This window comes from Nestor notabilis, unplaced genomic scaffold (assembly GCF_000696875.1).
Source record: "Nestor notabilis isolate BGI_N333 unplaced genomic scaffold, ASM69687v1 scaffold33372, whole genome shotgun sequence".
NCBI lineage: Eukaryota > Metazoa > Chordata > Aves > Psittaciformes > Psittacidae > Nestor > Nestor notabilis.
This window is the reverse complement of record NW_009918411.1, coordinates 49,736-70,703: the sequence shown is the minus strand read 5'-3', so window position 1 is coordinate 70,703 and position 20,968 is coordinate 49,736. Positions and strand designations below refer to the sequence as shown.

Genomic DNA, 20,968 nt, shown 5'->3' with positions numbered 1-20,968 from the left:
TGCTGGCCTTCATGGAAAGGCAGTGAAGATCAGAACACCGATCTTTGAGTCTTTGGGATTCAAGAGGAGATGGCACCGTTTTCTAAAGCAGGATGTATAACAAAAGATACAGACTCATCTCATTCGAGTTAACGGGTAACTTGCAATTATGTGACTCAGAAATGTTACCCTGTCTTCTGCTGTTCTCCACAGAAGTTCCGCACAGCCCATTTTTCCGATAATGAAATACTCTTCCTCTCCTCTCAACCTCAGTTACGAAAGCTGGTGTGCTGGCATAAAACTGCCCTAATAGTCATTGGGGGCACCAGGGTCATTCCAGAAGTGAGATCAGAGAAAAAAGTGTTTTAAAAATTTGTCAGTCCTTCTTGTGAAGCCATACTTGTACGATGTACTCCCACACATGCATACTTTGACTCCATAGACTAAAGTAGGAGAAAGTGAGAGCGCTTCTCACACTTCTGCAGTCACTGAATTAGACACTTGCAAAAACAGAAATCAGTGTTGTCACTATAGGCTGCAGGAAAAATGAGAGAAAAATGTGATACTTGCTATGGCTGCTAGCTTGCTTTTTGTAGATGTTGTATGTACTGGTTGTAGAAGTTACTTTTGGTGGGTGCAAGGACATTGCAAGCAGAGTATAAACATTTTAAAAATAAGAAGCAATCACGTACCGGCTAATCCAGGAAAGGTAAGTAGGATTGAACAACCTATAGGGTGATTTAGCGCAGTGGTGAGCCAACCAAAGAAACTTTGCTAGTCAAGCAGGCATCATTCAGGAGGGATGATATATTGTGTAGTCTGCTTACCAGAGCTGGCCTGGATTCATGGTACGAGTGCCTTCCACACCTTGGAGACTACAGAGTGCTAGTTGCACACAGAAAGTTAAGAATTTCCATATGAAGCAGTTTTTAATTATTTGTTTTTGTTTTTGTTTTTTTTTTAAAAGGCTATTTGTCAAAGCTGGACTATACAGATTTCAGTAATACTTGCAGAACAATAATTTCACTCTTCCAGAATTACTACCTGTTGAAATTGCTGTAAGGTGAGTGTACACCACACTCAGCTACCATTTTTGGCTGTGGTTAGGAGTTACTGCTTCATGGAGGACAGCTGTTTCACATGCCAGCACATTCTGTACACTTTCTGCCACCTGATTTGAAACTTGCCATTCTGTCATTACTGCTTTTTCATTCCTCTAACTACAGAAGCCAAGGGCTGAGAGGAGTGATTTAACAGTTTACTCTGCTGCACCTCTGTGGGACTAAGAAAGTGCAACTGCCTCCAGCATCATGGTCCTTCTCAGCAGCTCCCTCGGTGGCAGTCCTGAGGAAGCTGGCCCTGCTGGCAGTATCTGTTGTTCCTTTTATGGCTAACCTTGTTCCTGCTGGTTTATTCTCCTACGTCTACAAACCAGACTGGAAGCCTCAGCTGAAGCTAGCGGTGAATCAAGGACAGCTGTTCCACAGCTCTCAACTGCGGGGGGTATCCAGGGAACCAGACTACGTCAAGCCATAGTGTGGGAACTGTCACTCTAGATTCATTTCAGTGCCATGAGTCTGCGCATATGCAATCCCTTGGTTTCATATACAGTCTGATTAACTATACATTCAAAAGAGGAGTTACACATGCAGTTACACATCCATTATAGGCTGACATAAATAAGACCCTGTTCCTAACATCCAGCATGTATCTCTTGTTTATTTGCTCCTTTCTTTGTGCAGTAAAAGTCAGCATTCACATGTTCCTTGAGTGAAAACTCTATAACATCTCCAAACTTTTGCTTCCCTATGCTAACATCTTGCTACACATGGGTGGTGCCAGTCATGGATTTTCTTCTTTGTTAGCATATTACAGCCAAAATGCCTTTTCCTGTAACCATTACTTCATAATCTTTAATGTCCTCCATAACCACTGCACAGCAGATAGTAGAGCTGCCTTGCAATTTCAAGGTGGCATATGAGCAGAGCATGTATATCACCTTAAAACACAGATACTTATCTATAAAAGGCAGAATACTCTTTTAAGCTTGGAAAGTCAAATCCAACCTGTTTAACTCAAGATCAAAACTACACTAAGTGAAGAGTGTCACTAATGTGAAGACCCTAAATTATTTCTACTCTTGTTTCAAAACCAACAGTATAAAAGTGATTACAAAGGCAGAGCTCTGTATAACTACTTGGGATTTCTTGTATCTTGTTTTGCTGTTAGCAGAGATTTGGCTTTTTTAAAGATAAGGGATTGAAAAGGAAGCATTTAGTAGAAGAACAAAAAATGCTTCTTTACAGTGGGGCACAACCGCATGGTACTCAGTGCAGTGACTGGGAAAGAGAACTTTTTTGGAGCTTTGTACTTTTTTTTCTGTTAAAGTGAATGTGACCTACCTACTTTCATCCTGTTAACTCAAGCAGAATAACATTGGGCATGATTAAGGTGCAAAGTCAGCCCTTACAGCATTAACATTTCTTGCAGCAGAAATACTGTTTGGATGGACTCTAACTGTCATGGTCCTTCTGTGGGGATTTCCAGTGTCCAGCAGCTGTGGAAGAATAACTGGAAGAAAAGCTGATGGCATTTTCCCACAATGGATATGCAGGTGTTCTGGGAACCTCACACTTTGAGAAATTGTCTTGTTCATCGCTCTTTAACTGCCCAAATGAGCCACATGTGATCAGCAAGCCCAACCCATTCAGGCTCCACTGAACCTGCTGAATGTGTGCAGAAATAACTGCAGTGCCATGCAGCAAAGCTGAGTCTTGCTGCATTGCAATCGCAGAAAGTAGCATCAGTTTCTGCTGCAGAAGCACAAATAGAAATATATGGCCCTGAAATAAAAAATGCAATTTTAAACTTGAGTTTTCTTGAGTGACACAAAGAGCTTATGTCCTGGTTAAACTTCCAAAATATGCTTCTATGCTCCAGAAAGTAATGCTTTTTCTGTACCTGTGCAAGCTATTAATATGTGATTCTGTGTAGGTCTGCTATGCCTGAACCACAGAAAACATTTAACACATTCTTTTTGCTTTGAGAGGAAAGCCCTCATTTTGTGTGTTAAATCTTGATATAGACTACTTCTTAAGTCAGTTGATAGTTATTTATACTGCTAGTGGCACATCTTGAATATAATATTTTTATTAATATGCATTTCAGAAAAAAACCCTTCATGTGTAAAGGTAATGATACTGGTAGCCAGTGTGGGACACCAGCAACAGTGGATTCTGTTGGAGCAGGAGCAAAGCTCCCACACTTTTTACGAAGTATTCAGATTTTATTTGTATTTGATACTTTTTTTTCTCATTTTACAGCTAGAATTTTTTCAGTAATTTTCTTCTGTTGTTTTTTTCATTCTACACTTATAGCTTTTTCCAGTAATTTTCTTTTGTTTTAGAAGATACCAGAAAGCAGACAGACACATATCTAAAAGACAACTCCAGAATTAGGTAAAATAATCTCTGCTAATTTTACTGCAAAATGTAGTTCTTCGTGGTGAATATGAAAATAAGAGTCGTGCCTTCTGAAGCGGTGTGAGATGATAGATTTTTACAACTTCAGAAAGCTGGGTTATATGAAGCCATGCTCAGATAAAGGTCTCCCTTTGCCAGCCCCAGCATTAAAAGCCACACTGGCTTCCAGGTACTGTGCTGTGGAGTGGTCTCTGGTCAGCAAATGCTACTTTCCACTGTGGCAGAAAATTGGACGAACTCAAAGTTTTTGAGTTCGATATCTCTTCCACAGCACATGGCTGGAAGTGGAAGAGATGCTATCACTTCCTTGATGGCTGTGTGACTGTTTGAGTGTACTGAGTTTCTTGATAGCTAGTAAATCCATCAGCAAAATGCCAGTAATGGAGTTATGATTCCACCATAAAATGTGATTTTTCAAATCCAATTTAAACCTCAACACTGCAGAGGTCCTATTTATTATCCTGAAATGAGGATTATTCAGAAAGATCATAATTTCATATTCTCAAATTCATCTTTGCAGAACTATTGAAAACCCTGCAGTGCTAATAGAAATCATATTTCACATGGATATTACAGACAATATCACACTATTGTGGCTTTAGCAACGATGTATTGGTAATGTGCCTTACTGGGTCTATGTCTTAGTGATAACAGGCTTAGTGATAACATGTAATTAAGTTCTACAGCACTGTGTGTGGGGGGTTTAATGTACCTATTTATAAAATAAGGTGTCACTAGACCATTTTCAGTACAAACCGTTATATTTCAGTGACATTTCCGTTTTTGAAAGGAGCTACTGGAAAAGCAAAGCTGTGCCTGCATGCACGTGCACCACACGAGCTGTGGTTTGCTGACACATTGCCAAGTTCCTCTGCCTGACGTTGCATGGAAACATTAAACTCTCTCTGGAACAGAAAGACCTAAGTGAGGTTCGTGGATCAATACTACTGATACTAGCAATATTCCAATTTGGCACTACTTTGACAGTAGAAATTAATGTTTCTTTTCTTAGAGTTGGGCCTATGTTCTCATCTCAGTGCGCAAGGGTTTATGAGCCTAATTAAAACCTGCTGAAATGAAAAGAAAGTGTTCCTTTTAATGCAATGTGTTTCTGATCACTCCAAATATTTATTAACAATACCTACAGTGTTAGGCATCAGCTTTTGTACTTTTGTATTTTTGGAGATGAAAATAAACATTACTGGCTAACTCTTCTACAGTTCTTTGTGTAACTCGTAAAATAAATTTCAATGTAAATCTAAACATGAAATGATGATGAGACTCTGTACACATACCACACAACCCTGTCAGCATTTGCACGAAGCCTTAGTGACTATCAGCCAATCTAACTAACATGCATTGCTGAAAAATAAGTCACACTGGTTTTGAGGTATTTCTAAATGCTAAATGCATGAAGCACAAGAAAAACACGGTGACTGGGAGGTTTTTGTCTTTCTTTGTAGTATATGCGGTTACAAACTATGATGGCCAGAAAAAAAGGGATGAAACAAGCTTCAAAATCTCAGTTCATATGAATGCAAAGTCGTATGGACCACACTGTACATTCAAGCCTCTGTAGACAGTTACCTTCGGGAAAGTGAATTTCTGAACCTAGTGCCACATCATGTCTACCAGGCATTTGAAAGATCATAGCAGATGTCCCTCTTGGCTTTCCAAGGACATCAGAGTTTGCACCATGTATTATAAGTCCCAGCAGCTTAATGGTGGCTTTCAGGATCCGCTTTCCTCACTAATATGAATTTTCTCCCTATACTGGATCTCAATTCTTGTATATTGGTTTTTTTTTCAGTGTGCACTCTGTTTCATCTCTCTGAACAGGGTATTCTCCCTAGGCATCTCTTCATCTCACATAGACTAATGTGAGATGCAGGCCAGATTTAGACATTCACATTAATTCTATTTAGGCTCTTTGAGTGGCATTTTCAATTTAAAATAATTTATCCAGCTTTCACATAAACAGTAAATACAGTTTTTGATGCTGCCCAACCGAAAAGCTGAATCTTACACAACAATTAGCAAGGAAAAAAAGAGTCAGGCAGCTTTTCAAAATGAACCAAATATTTCTAAGGATGAGGTGCCTCAATAAAAACATTTTGTCAAGCTCGAATATTGTAGTAGTACCTGAGTAATAATGCATGACAAAAGACAAAGCTTTCACTTTTCATGTTAAAAACCACTGTTTACTTATACTGCCTTCAACAAGGCAATTGCTTCTTTCCTTCATTGAAAAAGCCACCTAAATAATTTCATGTCATTTTGCTTACCTTCTCACTGTTCCCTTGGCAATACATCATGTTTGTGCCCATGAAGCAATCCCACACTTGGGTTAGCAGTAACCGGAGTGAGGAAAGTGCAAATAGAATTGCCCCAGTGCTGGGATTTTTCAGGTTTAGTTTAAACCACCACATTAAGCTCTGGAGATAACCAAACCTGTGGTGAGCTCACTGGCTGTGGGAGCCTGAGGAATGCACCCTGCCAGCCCCCCGGCCCTGCCTCTTACTTTACCACCATCTGCCGTGTGTGAGCTTCCAGACTGCCTTCTGCCTCCTCCTCCTCAGCCTTCATGATAATGCTACCCCCAATACCCTTTTTGTCTTCCTTTCCGAGTTAATCCTGGACATTTTTCTCACCATCCTCCACACCTATACAAAATACTCGCTTCAGCCAACAGGGCAGTACCTTGCTTTTTCATTCCAGTCTCTCCCTGGCAAGGACTCAGAGCTTGCACTCTTTAATTGAAATGCCAAAAAGAGCTCTGGCTGAAAATAAATGGTCGCAGGATCTTGTTTATCTTGCCTCAACTACCTCACCTGAATCTGCTACGACAGTGTGGAGTGTGGCTTCTTTGGGACACCAAGCTTACAGCAGGCTGAAGCAACAAGCACATGCCTTGGTGGTGTTAAATAATAAATTAAAGAGCAGCAGCAGACACTTCAGCGTAAAAAGCAGAAACTTCTCTGAAGCTCATTTAAGCCCTCTCATTAAAGGCAAACCGTCTCCATTAGGATCCTGAAATCTGCTTTACTTTGGGGAGTACAGCTCTTCAGCTGAGCTCAGAAATGAGTCCGGCTGCGCAGTTCCCCTGCGGCAGTAATCTCCAGAGCAGGCACAGCATGAAAAGCATTGCGTGCCTGCTTTAAGATTAATTTCCCCCCAGCGTTCACTGGAGTTCAGCACCACTGGCATTTGTGCGCTCAGCCCTGGGGGCAGGCAAGAAGACTGCTGTACCACCGACGTGTGAAGTACTCAGAAAAATGGTTTGAAAAAGCCAAGGAGGGAAATCGGCATCCTATTCAGCTGCAACGTCAACCATTTTCAGCCTGCCTGTTTTGACAGCCCTGAAACACTGCGCCTTGCTGCTGTGATTGATGCTCGTGCTAGTGTAGATAACAAGAGAAAGCAGAGAGACGTAGGGAAATGTCCACAAGCCTGACATTAGGAGCATCAAATCTGTGAGTGCAAAGGTAAAAAGAAGTGATGGAAAAGGAGTGATCCACGAGTAAGTCTGTTCTCTAAGGTCCCAGGTGGCAAGACCATCAAAACCACTTACTCAACAAATTGAGGTTGAAAAACATAGAGGAAGACTTTTACCACTACTCTTAAGTTTCCTCATACATGTGTTTCACCAGTAGCTATTCACAGGCACAGATACTTGCTGGCACAGTCAGGTTATTGTCTGTTAGTCCGCTGTGTGCAGGTAGGTGTTGTATACTCACACTATATGACTGCTATGAAGACCGGCCTCGGACAAGTAATTTTGTAAATGTGGAGGTTTCTAAGTTTCCAAGTTTTCATAATTTGTGCATTTAAAGGAAAGAGTTGGCAAACAATAACACAAGACCTGTGATGTTATTAACCTGTGTAATATATTAACCAGCAGAATGTTTCAGTTGTTGAAATCTTTGCACAGTTTTCAAACATCACCTTTGACTGTCCTGACAAATGATGAAATGATGGCTGTCATGTATTGCAGTGAGAAATGCATTTATTTCATACACAGGCTCATCATACCCTTTAAAAAGACAGCTAGCAATAACATTATTTTCACAGGGAAAGCACATTTCACCTGCTTCATGTTTATATCTAACAACACTTGTTTATCCCCTTTAAAGTACTGCTGTGTATGTCACAAGGTGCATCTCCATCTGAAGGAGATCATTTTCTCTCCAGGCTCAGGGTGATTATGTGGCAGAGCACTAACTACAGTTACTGGTGATGTGGTGGAGAGCTGTGGGTGTAGCATTCATCAGTGAAGACTGGACATCCTTCCCTGGCACCCCTCTTCCCCTCCCTGTCCCCTGACACTGTAATTGTCAGCTTTCCTGAGAGTGTGAAGCAGGGGATTAGCTGTGCTTCACGAACTCTGGCAGCTCCATGCCTGTGCACAGGGTAAGCACTCCAGCCTTCTCCAGGGCAAAGGCCGGGTGAGCAGCATCAGTGAATTTGTGCCTGATGGTGAACAGGATGAGTCCTCTCTCTGCATTGAAGAATAACAGTCTGCTGCCACTGTAATCCAACAGGATGCCAATCCTGGCTGGGTGTTCAGTCACACGGACATCGCTCATCACACCACTGTGAAGAAATCTGTAAAGAAAGCTGTGGGAAAATGGAAACCAGAATGCAGTGAGGCTCTTCATGGCAGTTTACCAGAAATAACCTACAGCTTAATTCTCACCTATTGGTCACATACAGCAGCCTATCACGTGGCAACAGCATTTTGCTCAATATGTAAGCAAAGAGAACGTGGTATCGCTTCAGAGGCCTGCCTGCCACTTCATTGGGCATCTTTGGACTCTTAGGGTAAAAGCACACTTGCTCTAATCATACTCATCTGTGTCTTTATTATGTATCTTCGTGGGGATTTAAACACGAGCTCTGCTTTGGCAAAACCTTTTGCATCTCAGATGTTTCATTTAGCTAGTTATGTTCATGCATCTATATGATTTCACACTAAAAAACCCCACTTATTTTGATAAAGAGCACCTTTACACAATTAACAAGGTAATGTCTCACAAACCTCCGAGCAGGCACTGGCCTGCTAAAGACTACCTACACCACAGCAGCAGTCCTGCAGCCCTGCCACAGTGACTGCTGAATGCCTATCACTGTGTGGAACAAGGCAAGAGAAGGCATTCCCTGTGGAGGCTTGACGTCTCCTGAAGATGGAAACAGATTCTAAAAAGACCGCATTTATGGAAATAAATACACTTGCTAGGATTTTGTGAAGCAATTCAGGATATGAACCTGGAATGACAAAGCAGTGGCAAATTCATTTTTTAAATTTTATTCACTGAATGGGTGAGGGCTGGTGAAGTGGTCTTTATTAATGTGGTCTAATTAATTTAAGATTAATTTTATTTTTTAAGTTACTTTATAAGATTATTTTTTTAATTAAGAGGAGGTACAAAGCTCCTTTGTAGTATCATAGAATCATAGAATGGGTTGGGTTGGAAAGGACCTTAAGATCATCTAGTTCCAACCCCCCTGCCATGGGCAGGGACACCACACACTAAACCATGTCAACCAAGTATCCTTTCCTTATTACCCAAATTTGCAGAAAGAAAACAGAACAATCTTTTCTGCTCATGGTTCTTTAAGATGGCCAGCTTTATTTATGTGAAGGACAAGTAACTTCCCAAGCAGCTAGATTGACTTAGCTTTACCTGGTTTGTGTAGGACAGCACCTCATGCACCAAGAAGTATCACTCATCCCCAGGATGCTGCTCTGCGATACTGCATTGTAACAAATCCCAATCCTGTACCTTCTGCAGCCAGAGACAACGATTTCCCAATAATGACGTCCCTGAGCAGGCAGCAGTTCACCCAGGACTGAAGGAAACCTGTTTGTGAGAGGCACATACAGTAAAGTGAGTGTGCCAGTGGACCAACCATATCGTGATATTTCTTTCAGTCACGTCATGCAGCATCATCTAGAATTACTAATGGATTGCAGCGTGTTCTTCTGATTGCAGGGGCTTATCAAAGATTTGAATGTTGCCATTGAGAGTAATTTCATCTTTGCACAGAGACGGACTCATCTTAAGGAGTAAACCCATGCAACTTTACCCAAAATTATATGAAACCAGGACATAGCTTCATGTCAGAGTAAACCATGACAAGCTAGCAAAAGGTGGAAAAGATGACTTTGGAGGCAAAAAATGGATGTCAAATTTGGAAAGCATGTTCAAACTAGGAAGTATGGTTATTTTAAGTAGACACGGTGGCAAACATCTTCTGTGTTTTCAAATGTAACAGTAAAAATAGTGCATAAGCCGGTAATAGCTCATTACCTTTTAAGAAGCCATATCAGTATGGCACAACTTACCCAAGTGAACCTGTGCTTGTGATGGGACTGATGTCAGTATGTAAAAGAAAAACAATTAAAAAAAGCCTCTTTGAAATGGATGGAGTTAGCCTGGTACAACTCTTCTAAGTGTATCCCAGGAGTACTTCATATTTCTCCAAAGCCACAAATGCTTTGGAGAACATTACCAATAATGCCCTCACTAGAGAAGCAAAGTATGGAACATGGATTACTTTCAGCCACAATATATTAAAAAATAAGCCCACAAATCTGGCCTTCTTGAGGCAGCAACAAATTGCTTTGAGGCTGAAATGCTCTGAAGGATTAAGCAGTCACCACAGACTGAGGCAAACCCAGCAGTCCCAGGTGGTACCACTGCCTTTGACTTTCTGGCAACACTGACCTCCAGCATCTACCTCAATTCTACTGCTGGCTTTATCAAGATACTGCAGTGCTTGAAAGGGGGGTCAATCACATTAAATCCAGGGGATGCATGACTGAAACAATTCAGTTCTATGAAAATAGTTAGTGTCATATGAAAACTATCTAAGTCAAAAATAAGAGTGAGGCACCCATCCTGATCCCCACAGGGTGATCCTGCTTATCATGCTGCTACTCACCCAGTGAATTTGGCTTTTTCAGGAAGGCGGACCACTGTTGCATTAGAGGAGATTTGCAAAGCCGGATGGGCTGTGTTACTCAGCAGGCGAAATCGAGTTCCTGGAATCATTAGTGACAGAGAAACACCAGTTCTAAGAGGCTGGCCACATTAACATGAGATGAATCATAAAATGAACAGTTATTGCCATCTTAGTGGGACAGAGTTGTGCCTGCTGGCAGGTAGGAGTGGCAGAAAATTGGGTGCAAATGCAAGGTCTTCTAAGCTGTGCCTGATTGAGATGTCAGTTCAATATTCAGAAACACAGCTAGATGATAAAGTAGTTTTTCAGTATTTAAGAAGTTTGAATAACTCTCAATCAATTGCTTTTTCAAAATAGCAAATTTGAGTTTTGAGACTGGTTTGGAAGAACCATACATGATTTAACACTATTTATCTGGAAACCTTGACGTTTAAATAATCCATTACATTTTAAAACTGCTCTGCATGCTTCCTCATCCCTGAAACCTGAAGTCCATAAGGTTTTAATTGTGAGGGGTTTTTTTAAGGTCATGGCATCTTTTATCAGAATGAGTGCTGCCAAACTCAAGCAAACTGAGATCCCTGGAGAATATTTAATAATTTCATATTTCTGACAGAATTCAATGTTTTTGCTTCTGAGGTCACAGCAGTTTTATATTTACTTAAATATACAAACTTCAACTGAAGTAGTCCCTGACAGTGCTAATTTTAAGCAGATAAAATACAGTCCATTTTATCTTAAAAACTTGCTCATTCCCATATCAGAAAGTTCACATATGACTTCTGGAGGAAAATGTCATTTTTGGCTGCTTTGCCCCTCCCTCCTATTGTTTTCACATCATATCAGAAAAAGGTGATCTACCTTTAGTTGAGATGAGAGCTGCTTCACTCTGTTCACTTGTCCCAAATGGGTTGACAGCTCTCAAGTAGAAGAAATAGTTCACATTGGGCTCCAGGGATACTTTCAGTTCAGGTCTCTTTATTCCAGCAAAAGATCTGCAAATTTTGAAGATTTTCATACATGAAAATGTTTCATATATCCAAACCAGGAAAGACTAATATGTGCAAAGAGCTAGGCCACCTAATGGAATTGTTGACTACGGAAACAACAGGCACCACAGGAAAACTCCAAATCAGAAATACAAACACTTTTTTCACAAACAACTGGGTTATGTAGGAGCTCCAGCATTTTACTTGAGGGATCCTCCTTACTTCACATAACAAATTTTCAGGCCTTTGTTCCTGTACCATGTTCTCACTTAGGGCAGTCATTTGGTGTAATGCCCACTTTATGTTCGTTTTACAGCATAAGTCATCACATAAAATGCAAGCAGCACAGAACCAAATTCTCATCTGCCTCCTGTGAAAAGTCTGCTTTTCAAAATGAACAAACTTCTAAAGAAAGAAAAACCCTTTCAATTAATTCAGTTGCATGGCAGTGAACGTACATGCGGTGTTTGCACTGTCTGGGCACATGATACAGATCCAAAACAATGGATACCCTTATCTGAAACCACACAGAAACCTTGCACTTGTTATTACGGACTCTTTGCTTACAAATTGTTCATCAACAAAGCCTCATCTCTGTCTCCCTCACAATGCCATGCACTCTAACAGGCTGGTTTTGTAAGAGGCAGCAGCAGGGGAACTGCCTCTGCACAGTGCCCTCCTTTGACTGAGCGTCCCCTTTGCGGTGCCTCAAAAGCTCCAGCCCTCACATCCTCAATGCTGATGTCTTGACACACTGCAGGAAAGCAAGAGTCAGCACCCACTCAAGTCTGCTTCACATGCACTTTGAAGTGCCAGTGAAAGTACTTTGGAAATGACTAGAAAGATGCCAATTTTATTTTCTATATTGTCAGGAGTATGAAAGATTGGCTTAAAGAGTTCTCATACACTGGATCCTGACAGTATACACCCTCTGCATTGCATGCCTGCAGGTAAAGACTATTTATCTGTATAAAGTAGGTAATTTCCACTCAGAAATGCTTATAGAATCTTCAAGGCAAGTGTTTAAATTCATGAACAGGAGAAGTTCTTTGGAGAGCATGCAAGGCACTTTTCACCTCAGGTTTAATAGTGGAGCCCAGGATGGTCACCCTCCTGCAGATAATGCTTCTATGGGAAACTAGATAAAACAAATTACCTTTTCCAGCACTAATTACCGTGACCCCAGAGGATGTAAGGCAGGCAAGTCAGCAGTCAGATCATATCCTTGCTATTCATCTGCAGTGACTGTTTTTCTACATATGTCCCACCAGAGAGCAGTACAATCTGAAGAATAATCAGTGCTCATCCTTCAGGACTTTTCACATGCCTGCCTCTGCTGCATTTCTCACAGAAAAGATAAAATCCCACAGCCCTACACACACCAAATTCCTGCTAACACCGCATAGACCTCTATGACTAAGAGGATGGCATTGTGGGGAAAGACTGTTGCATCATCCTTATTAATCTGTAGCAGTATTTTTGTACTAACATCTAACATTAAAGTGATAAAAAGTATTGAGAAAAAGCACTGGTTTCTCCTGTGATACATCTTTTTCAATTTGAAAGAATCTCAGAGAGTTTGGGGCTTTTGTGCTATCAGTGTGGGGCCATGCCACCTCTGGGAAATGTGTTACATTAATGCTGGGACTGTTGCAGTAAAAACAAGCGGTTTAGCCAAACATGGTAGCAACTGAAGGGGTTGCTTCACTTCCATGACTAATGAAAGTCCTGACCACGAGAGCACTTCAGCAAGCACTGGGAGTTTGGCAGGTTGGTCGGTTCTTACTGAAAGGTTGAAGGAAGAGGTGCAACCTGAGGAGCTGCCTGATGAGAACCTTTAGACTTGAAAGAGCAAAAAGGCTTGGCTGACTATAGGAGACAAGAGAAAAAGGAAAGATGAGTCACAAAGAAAAATACAAGATGGGAACTGAGCAAGAAGGCATATATAACAGAAATGAGAGAAAGGAAAACTGGGATGGAAGTAGAGGAAGGGGAAAAGTGGGCACCTAGGATTTGAAGAAATTTGTCTACACTTCCTAGAAAGCTCTCACCCAATCTGTTCCTTAAAGCACCACCCTGACATCTTTGATGTGAATCTGAAGCACGGACCACCAGAAAGAAATTTTGAGCAAATAGTTACAAGTGAGATGAAGAGAGGATACACTTAAGCTATTGGTCAGAAGCTGTTTGTGGGAACAGGCAGATCAACATGTCTTAAGCACAGTGATGCCCTCCATACGGGCGTCTCTTCTGGAAAATGCTGTGTAAGTCAATATCCTTCCAAAGAAATTAAGAGATCTTCTTTTTCACTATGTGCTATCTAACTGATTATTAACTAATAAAACAAAAAAAATTTTTATAAATCCAAGTAGTCAGATACATTCTAGTGTAATGTGTACAACTGGGGTATTCCTATTCTGCAGTCTGGATCCCAGAGCCTGGGTATTTAGAGAAGATTTTGGGTCCAGACAATTGCAGAACAGGGTCAGCCATCAAAGTTCAGACTTGGGCCTCTTTCAAATCTGAAATTCTCCAGATCAGAATTCGGTTGCATGTTTAAATCTGAGAGCAATAGCATGCCTCTTTTCAGTTGCAATAGTGAAACACAAAATTCTGGACATTAAGAAGACCTGGTCAGTAAAACAGCAATCAGATTTTCAAATAGCATTCTCTGCTTGGTAATCTATTTTAGCGAGCTCTAAGCTGCCTAGGAATAAGAGACTATAAATTTTAGCTATGATTAAGGTTTTAAAAAAAGTCCCACTGCTGCCAACTAATGAAACAGAATATGCCAACAAGAAGAAATTTAATCTGCTATGCTCTGAGCCAGGTCCAAGCTCACAAGAGGCTGTGTGTAAAAGAAGAAATAGGTCTTGCTATCTGTAGTCTCTTTTTCTGTTTTGAGGAGAGGGAGAAGGGTGAAAGTGAATACTGAGGGCTCTTCAGCAATCATTGTGGTTTGTCATGGTTCGGGCTGACCCTGCAATCAGTGACAAAAAAGCAAGGATGAGGAGAAAGTATGATTAGTGCTTAGCTTACAGCAAACAGGTCGTGCGTAGGAGAAGGGAAGGGAAAATGCATCCTGAATGAGGCAGGGTAAACCTGTTTCATTTCCGAGTTCTTGTAACAAGCATTGTGGTTAGATCTTACTTAAGCTCACCTTAAGTACTGAACTATGTAATTTTGGTCATGAAAGAAAGAAATCCACCTACAACATTTCTAATGTCAGCTATTTCCTACTTTTTATACATCTTCCCACTTCATAGATGATTGGAAATGTAATGATGTTATTATCAAAGTATGAGGCATCATGGCCTTCAGCCTAGATATCCCCACAATTACTTGCTGTCATGATATAAAATTTAGTGCAATTTGCACTGTCCCCACAATTGCATTGTTTTTCAGGCAATGTGCATTGTCCCCACAATTTCTTGGTATTGTGATAAAAAATCCAGTGTGCAGAAATTCAAAAACATTTGAAGTTAAACATTTTAAGTATGTCTTATTAATGTCTCTCTTTCTAAGAGGAATCTAAGTCTCAGGGTGAGGTCTCCAAATTTCAGGTATGTGCTATTCAAAGCAGAACAGAAAGACGTTACATGTTTGTTCACCTTTAAATTGCCAAGGAATATTATAATAGCAGTTGTTTGTTAAATTTATGATTTCCTGGTTTTAGGGAAATCTGATGCTGTGTTTTGATGCATGTTTCTCCCATCAGCATCCTCATTTATTTCAAGGAAATAATGTCTAGAGGATATTTTTTAATATTGCATGAACTCAGCAAATGATATGCCTCACAGTGATTCAGAACGCCCTCTGTGCTGTAATTGTCATTTCCACCCCCAAGATCCCACTGAAACAGCACCTCCAGACCTGTGCTGCTACCACCAATGCGGAGTTAGAGCTGAAAGTATTTAACCTTCTCAAGGTACATGTAGAAGCACACAGAAGGGGTGCACCATGAGCAGAAAAAAAGGTGTTGAAGCCCAAAAATAAAGACCAAGTAGCTCTCAGTCCACTCCCAGCTGTGTGCCACAAGCTTCCATTCTCCTCGCTTGTTACAGCTCTGGCTGTTTTGGTTTAGATCACCAAAGAACCACCTGCAATGGTCCTCACTGCTATCTGGGGCAGCAAGCCCAGCACAGGGGCTAGGGGAGGCAAGGAGGAGAAGGAAGAAGAAGATTCCCTATTTTCCACACCTTGTTTCCTGAGCTGGCATGTGGGCAATGCAACAGGAGAGAGGCTGGCTCTCTTTCTTCCAGCATTAGACCTGCTGTGTATGTAGACAGAAAATTCCAGTTGCTACAAGTGCTGGTCTCTCACTGGCAGAGAGGATGACAGCCACTTCCACTTTTATGAACTCACCACATCCTATACTAATTTCTGCCCCCCTGTCATGATGTGATACGTGGTTTCCATTTGAGCAGCCCATATACCTAATCCCTGGACTACATTTCTCACAGTTTTCCATCTTCCACCCACAGCTCCATTGACTTCTCAACACAAAAAGGCTGAACAGCAAGAAAATAGCAGAGCTCTGGAAATGGAAAGAAGCATTTCAAAGCCTCATAAAGATTCTGGAAAAGAATCAATCTGGGAAGGAGATTTACAACTACAGAAGCAGGCCAGGGATTCATTGTTGCAGAAGATTTAAGATAATTTTCTATGAAACCATGTCCCTCAGGTGGCAGGCTGGCAAGGAGAGAGAACCCAGCAGGGAAAATGTAGACATTTTTTATGGTATTTTGAAAGAAACTTTTGAGGATGATTTATTTCCATATGTGCTTCAAATTCTCTCCCTGAGTACTGGGGGCTGCTCCAGGGCTGCTCCAGGACTGCTCCAGAGACCTCCTTGGAGATATTCAAAAGCTGCCTGGGCAATTGGCTCTAGGTGGCCATACTTGAGTAAGGTGCTGGACCAGATGACTCCAAAGGTCCCTTCCAACCTTATCCATCCTGTGATCCTGTGACATGCTGCAGCCCAGACCAGGGGCTTCACATTCCTCTCCTGTTCAATGGGGACGTTTCTCCCTGCCTGTTGCCTTGGTGATGTCCCTTGCCTTGGATGAGTTCCCAGAAGGACACCTGTGAAAGCAGCCCTGTGGGGTGGAACAATGCCACTTTGTCCAGGACTTCCCTTGGATGTCCTTCCTTGACATCTGCTTTTATGGTTGGCCCCCCCTGCAGATGTATGAACTTTCCAGGGTTGCTGAGAAATATGTTCGAACTCCCATCCAAGGATGGGGAAATGGATCGGCTACAGGGCTGCCATGAGCACATGAGGCACAGGCAGTCTGTCGAAGAGCTCCATGCTTGGCTGGTCCCCAAGATGTGTGTTGCTCAGGAAACCCACGAAGGACAAACTCCAAGATTTCAAGGAAAGCAGTCAGAAGAAATCACAGCATTTCCAGGCCCTGGAAAATGCTAGTTGTCTATAAAGACACAGTTTTATGCTACCCAATAGAGGTACTTGACATAGGAACATTAGGAACTTCCAGAAGGCAGCTTCTCTCTATATCAGCTATATATAAGGAATAGATTTCTAGTCCTAACTTGAACCATGAGGGCCTTGGATGGGAGCAATACCGCCTGTATGCCCCATGTACCAGCAGGCTCTTCTTTTCCCTTGGTTTTAAGAAAAAATTAAATAGAAATCTTAAAAAAATTTTCTCCATCACTGAAGCATCTTGTGCCATTACAGAAGCTTTCCAGGTTGATCTTAGGGGTTGCTTCTGAAAAAGGAAAGAGAGGCATTACTGTAAGGAAAAAGAAGTGCTAAAAGATGGTCTTTGCCACTGTAAAAAGAAGTCAGAGTCCTTCTACAAATACAAAAATTTTAACTACAGCAATTCTGAGAAAATTCATCATTTTATCCCATGGGAATTTTTCATGCATGTCATAATAAGAGGCAAACTTCTGCCCACAGGGAAGTCAAAAAGTCAAATGTGACTCAGTATAATTATAAACATGTTAGATTTCACAAAAGGTCACTTGAGAAAGGGAATGGGTCAGTTCTGGCAGCTTTTTGCCACAGTTACCTCCACACAAGTGAACTCTTCAGTGCTATCGACACTTCACTCACAGATTGCAGAAACAAGCACACTTTCTGGTTCAGTTTTGAGAAAAAGAGGCAATTCCAGTTAACAGCAAAGAAACTCGAGGGCAAACATGCAGCACAGGTTTTGGGACAAGCTATATTATCCCTGACCAATAGCGACTTTGGCAGGTTGACAGGGACCTGATGACCTCATGAAATATGTATGAAACAGAACAGGTCATGGCTGCTCTCCAAGAGCCAGGAGAGCTGAGCAAGACCTCTTCTTGTTTGCATTAATGCAGCATGCTGATACTGTGTGAAAAAAAGGTCTCCCCACCCTGCAGAATTTATTCCAGTTTTTAGCCTACTTTTGTGAGGAGCAAAGCACACAAAATTTCACTGCCATACTTGTCTACCGAAACCTGTGAACCCTTATTTCACTTAACTAATTATGACTGCAGGAGGTGGAGCTCTTCCCTCTCTGTCACATCTCCATGATATAGATATAAACTAGCCCCCGGGTGAAGACCTTAATCACAGTCCCCAGGAGGTGAAGAAGACAAACTCAGCTCTTCCACAGCAGTACTGCAAGTCACCCCCCACCTCCCAGAGCTTCTCAGACCTTTGCAACTGTACTTTGCTGGAATGTTGTTGTCATTCTTTTTAAATAAACAAGCATCCCCAAAGACATACAGAGCACCACATGGTTTTCTCTGCATTTCAACATAGAGGATGGTTTCATGGCTCAGTGGTGCCTATGTCCCTCTTCACCCTCTCTTCTATGCAGCACAGACTTAGCTTAGGGGAAACCAGAGAGGCTCTGGCAGAAGCAGACATCACCCCCAATCTCAAAGCTGCTCTTTGGGTTGCTCTTTGACCCCTGTGGCATGCCTCCACAGCTGGGCAGTGCTGAGCTCAGGGGTGCTTTGGGAGGCATCCTCCTGCACATCCAGACAGCGCAGATGGGTCACCAGTATTACTGGGACAGCCACATCACCCTCACTATGCCCCAGGCAGGATCCTGTCTTGTTCACCACGAAGCAGAGAGCAAACTGGTCCAGGCTCCTCCATCTCAGCCCTTTCCATGGAGCTCAGCTGGCCTCCCCTGCCCTGCCTGGGGCTGGGGCAGCTGTGGGGCAGTGATTGCTTCCCTGACAGCACAGCCCTGCAACTTCTGGATGATTGCAGGCAGAGCAATGTCCCCAGGGGTTTGGCCCCAAATGAAAGGGATTGCCTGGTTAAGCAGAATGAAAAGAAAGTATTTTTATGTCTCAGCCTAATCTCGTAGATTAGTGTCTGTCCTGTAAATTCCACAGCATGCAGAAACAGATTTTGTCCTTGTGTGGTTGAAGGCAGAATAATCTCTTGTGTAATGACCCGTGGTCCAGGGGACGCTCATTAGCAGCTGCTTAATCTGACCGCGGCACTGACCTGAGACCCTCTCCTTCTGGCGAGTGCTGTCGGCAGTACTCCAGGGTGAAGGACTCCACCGACGCTGAGTCAGTGCACCAGCGGACAGTGGCCGTGTCCCAGCACACTGTGCAGTCCTCGGCCTTGATGGTGGGGATTGAGGGCGCTGGGGACACAGGGACAGGTTAGCCATAGCACAAGGAGGGTGCCAGCAGCTGGAAGGGGATGCTGGCAAAGGAAAGGAAGAGTCGTCTCCCCCCAGAACCCTATGGAATAGTTAGTTTTGCATCCAGTGATCTTCTTGTTTGTGTTTCAAAGGCAGAGAGCTATATTATGGGGAGAAAACTCCTTCTTCGAAAGTCACTGTGAATATTTGTGCATTTGTGCACATCCTTAGAATGCCCATGTAGACTTTCATGCATTTCTTCAAATATATTTTCCTCATTTCTGCCAAACTTTACGGAGCAGAGCACCAAGGCAGAACTGCCTACAGCTCTCCCTGCATCACCTCAATCATGTCCTCAGCAGATCCTGCAAGAACTGCATCAGAAACAAACGTGCTGCTGCAGAACTGACAGGCAGATGCTGACTTTCTGCCTAATTATGTCCTGCTTGCTTTTGCAATTCTAAAATTTGGTCCTGTCATTTCTCTTTTTTAGACCCTCAGATTAAGAATTTACAGGCCCAATAGCAAGACAGAAAATGGGATGTAAAATAATGCACTGAATGCAAGTAATCTAAAGGTATGGTATGAAACTGCACATCTGATATTGTATCCTGAAACTGGATTAGATGTACTCACTTTCTCTCCCTCCCTTTTTTTATTTCCCTTTACAGGGAATAGCAACATAAACAAACCTTAACAACCTGTTGTTGAAACTCATATAAACAGTCTTAATGCCAACTCTTAAAAGAAAGGTTATTAATTAAGAAAAGGTCACAGAATTCTATTTTGCTTTTACAGACATAGGGTTCCAAATATGGGGCAGAAAACAAAAGCAGAAATTAGACAATTTTATGGTAACATCATCTTATAGAACCGCAACAAGCATTCCAGGTACATTCTGTTTTATAAGCAAAATAATTTGTTTTCACAGAAAAGGAAAGAAAAACACACAGAAGTACATAATGATTTCATGGTTTAGTTTAGCTGTTCAGGTTAAGATGTACTTGTTTTACTGCAGGAACAGCCAAAGTAGGCAGGTATTCAGCAGAACAATGAATCTGTGGAATAGAGTCTCATCTGGCAAAACATCTGCGTACCTCCCTTAGAAACAGTCACTTAATTATCTTCTGAAATATTTGATTACTGTCTGGTTTTAAATGCATCTGTTCCTAAAGAATAAAAAAATTACTAGCTAAATCCTCTAATACCTGCATTCAGCAACTAAACACATACCCCATTTATGTACGAGCAAACAGAATGACCAAGCCATCAAGCTCTTTTTTCCTTTTTTTTTTTCTTTTTATAATTATCTGTCTAAAGAGTAGATGGAGTGAGCACACCAGAATAAGTTGTTACTGTGCTTGGATTTTTTAAATGATATCTCTAGAGTTGCAAAGAGCTTTCATCTGGAGATCAGTTTGGGATGGACAGGATGGGGAGCAGGGTCGAGCCATGCTTGCTGTCTTCAGCATCATTCCCTCAGAGAAAATACTGCTGGGAAACATCATGTTCCTCAGGGGAGGGAAGGACAAGTTGTGAGTTTGGGAGGTGGAAGAGCAGGAGACAGAAGGTGCTGGGAGGATGTTGCAGCAGTCCCAGCACCTGCCTGCATTCTCCACAACTTCCCAGGCCCAGCGCCACCTCCATGGATGCAATCCCAACAGAGAATCCTTATGGGGGCTTCCAAGACCTTGAAGAAGCGTAGCTTTGATCCACTATTAATGTGTACATTCCTGTAACTGCATAAACCATCACATTACTTTCTAGTATGTGCCAGCTTTTAATCTGAACTACTGAAAATACACTCTGAATTATTGCTTCTGAATTCGTTGGGCTACTTGAAGAATCAAAGCATACTAGCTTTATATCAAAGTAGCTGGGCTCACATGGAAGAACTGCCTTTCATTTCTACTGCTCATCTTCCCATCCTCTGTGTTAA

General features: G+C 41.9%; 1 protein-coding gene across 1 annotated transcript in view; it reads right to left on the bottom strand.

The window, feature by feature from the left end:
- Nucleotides 1-7,825: 7,825 nt before the first annotated feature.
- CMYA5 (cardiomyopathy associated 5) overlaps nt 7,826-20,968 on the bottom strand; it is a 46,360-nt gene continuing 33,217 nt past the window's right edge. Inside the window, 5 exon segments of the mRNA XM_010009695.1 lie at nt 7,826-8,078; nt 9,146-9,322; nt 10,407-10,506; nt 11,289-11,422; nt 18,885-19,029. Coding sequence (XP_010007997.1) covers nt 7,826-8,078; nt 9,146-9,322; nt 10,407-10,506; nt 11,289-11,422; nt 18,885-19,029 — 809 coding nt within the window.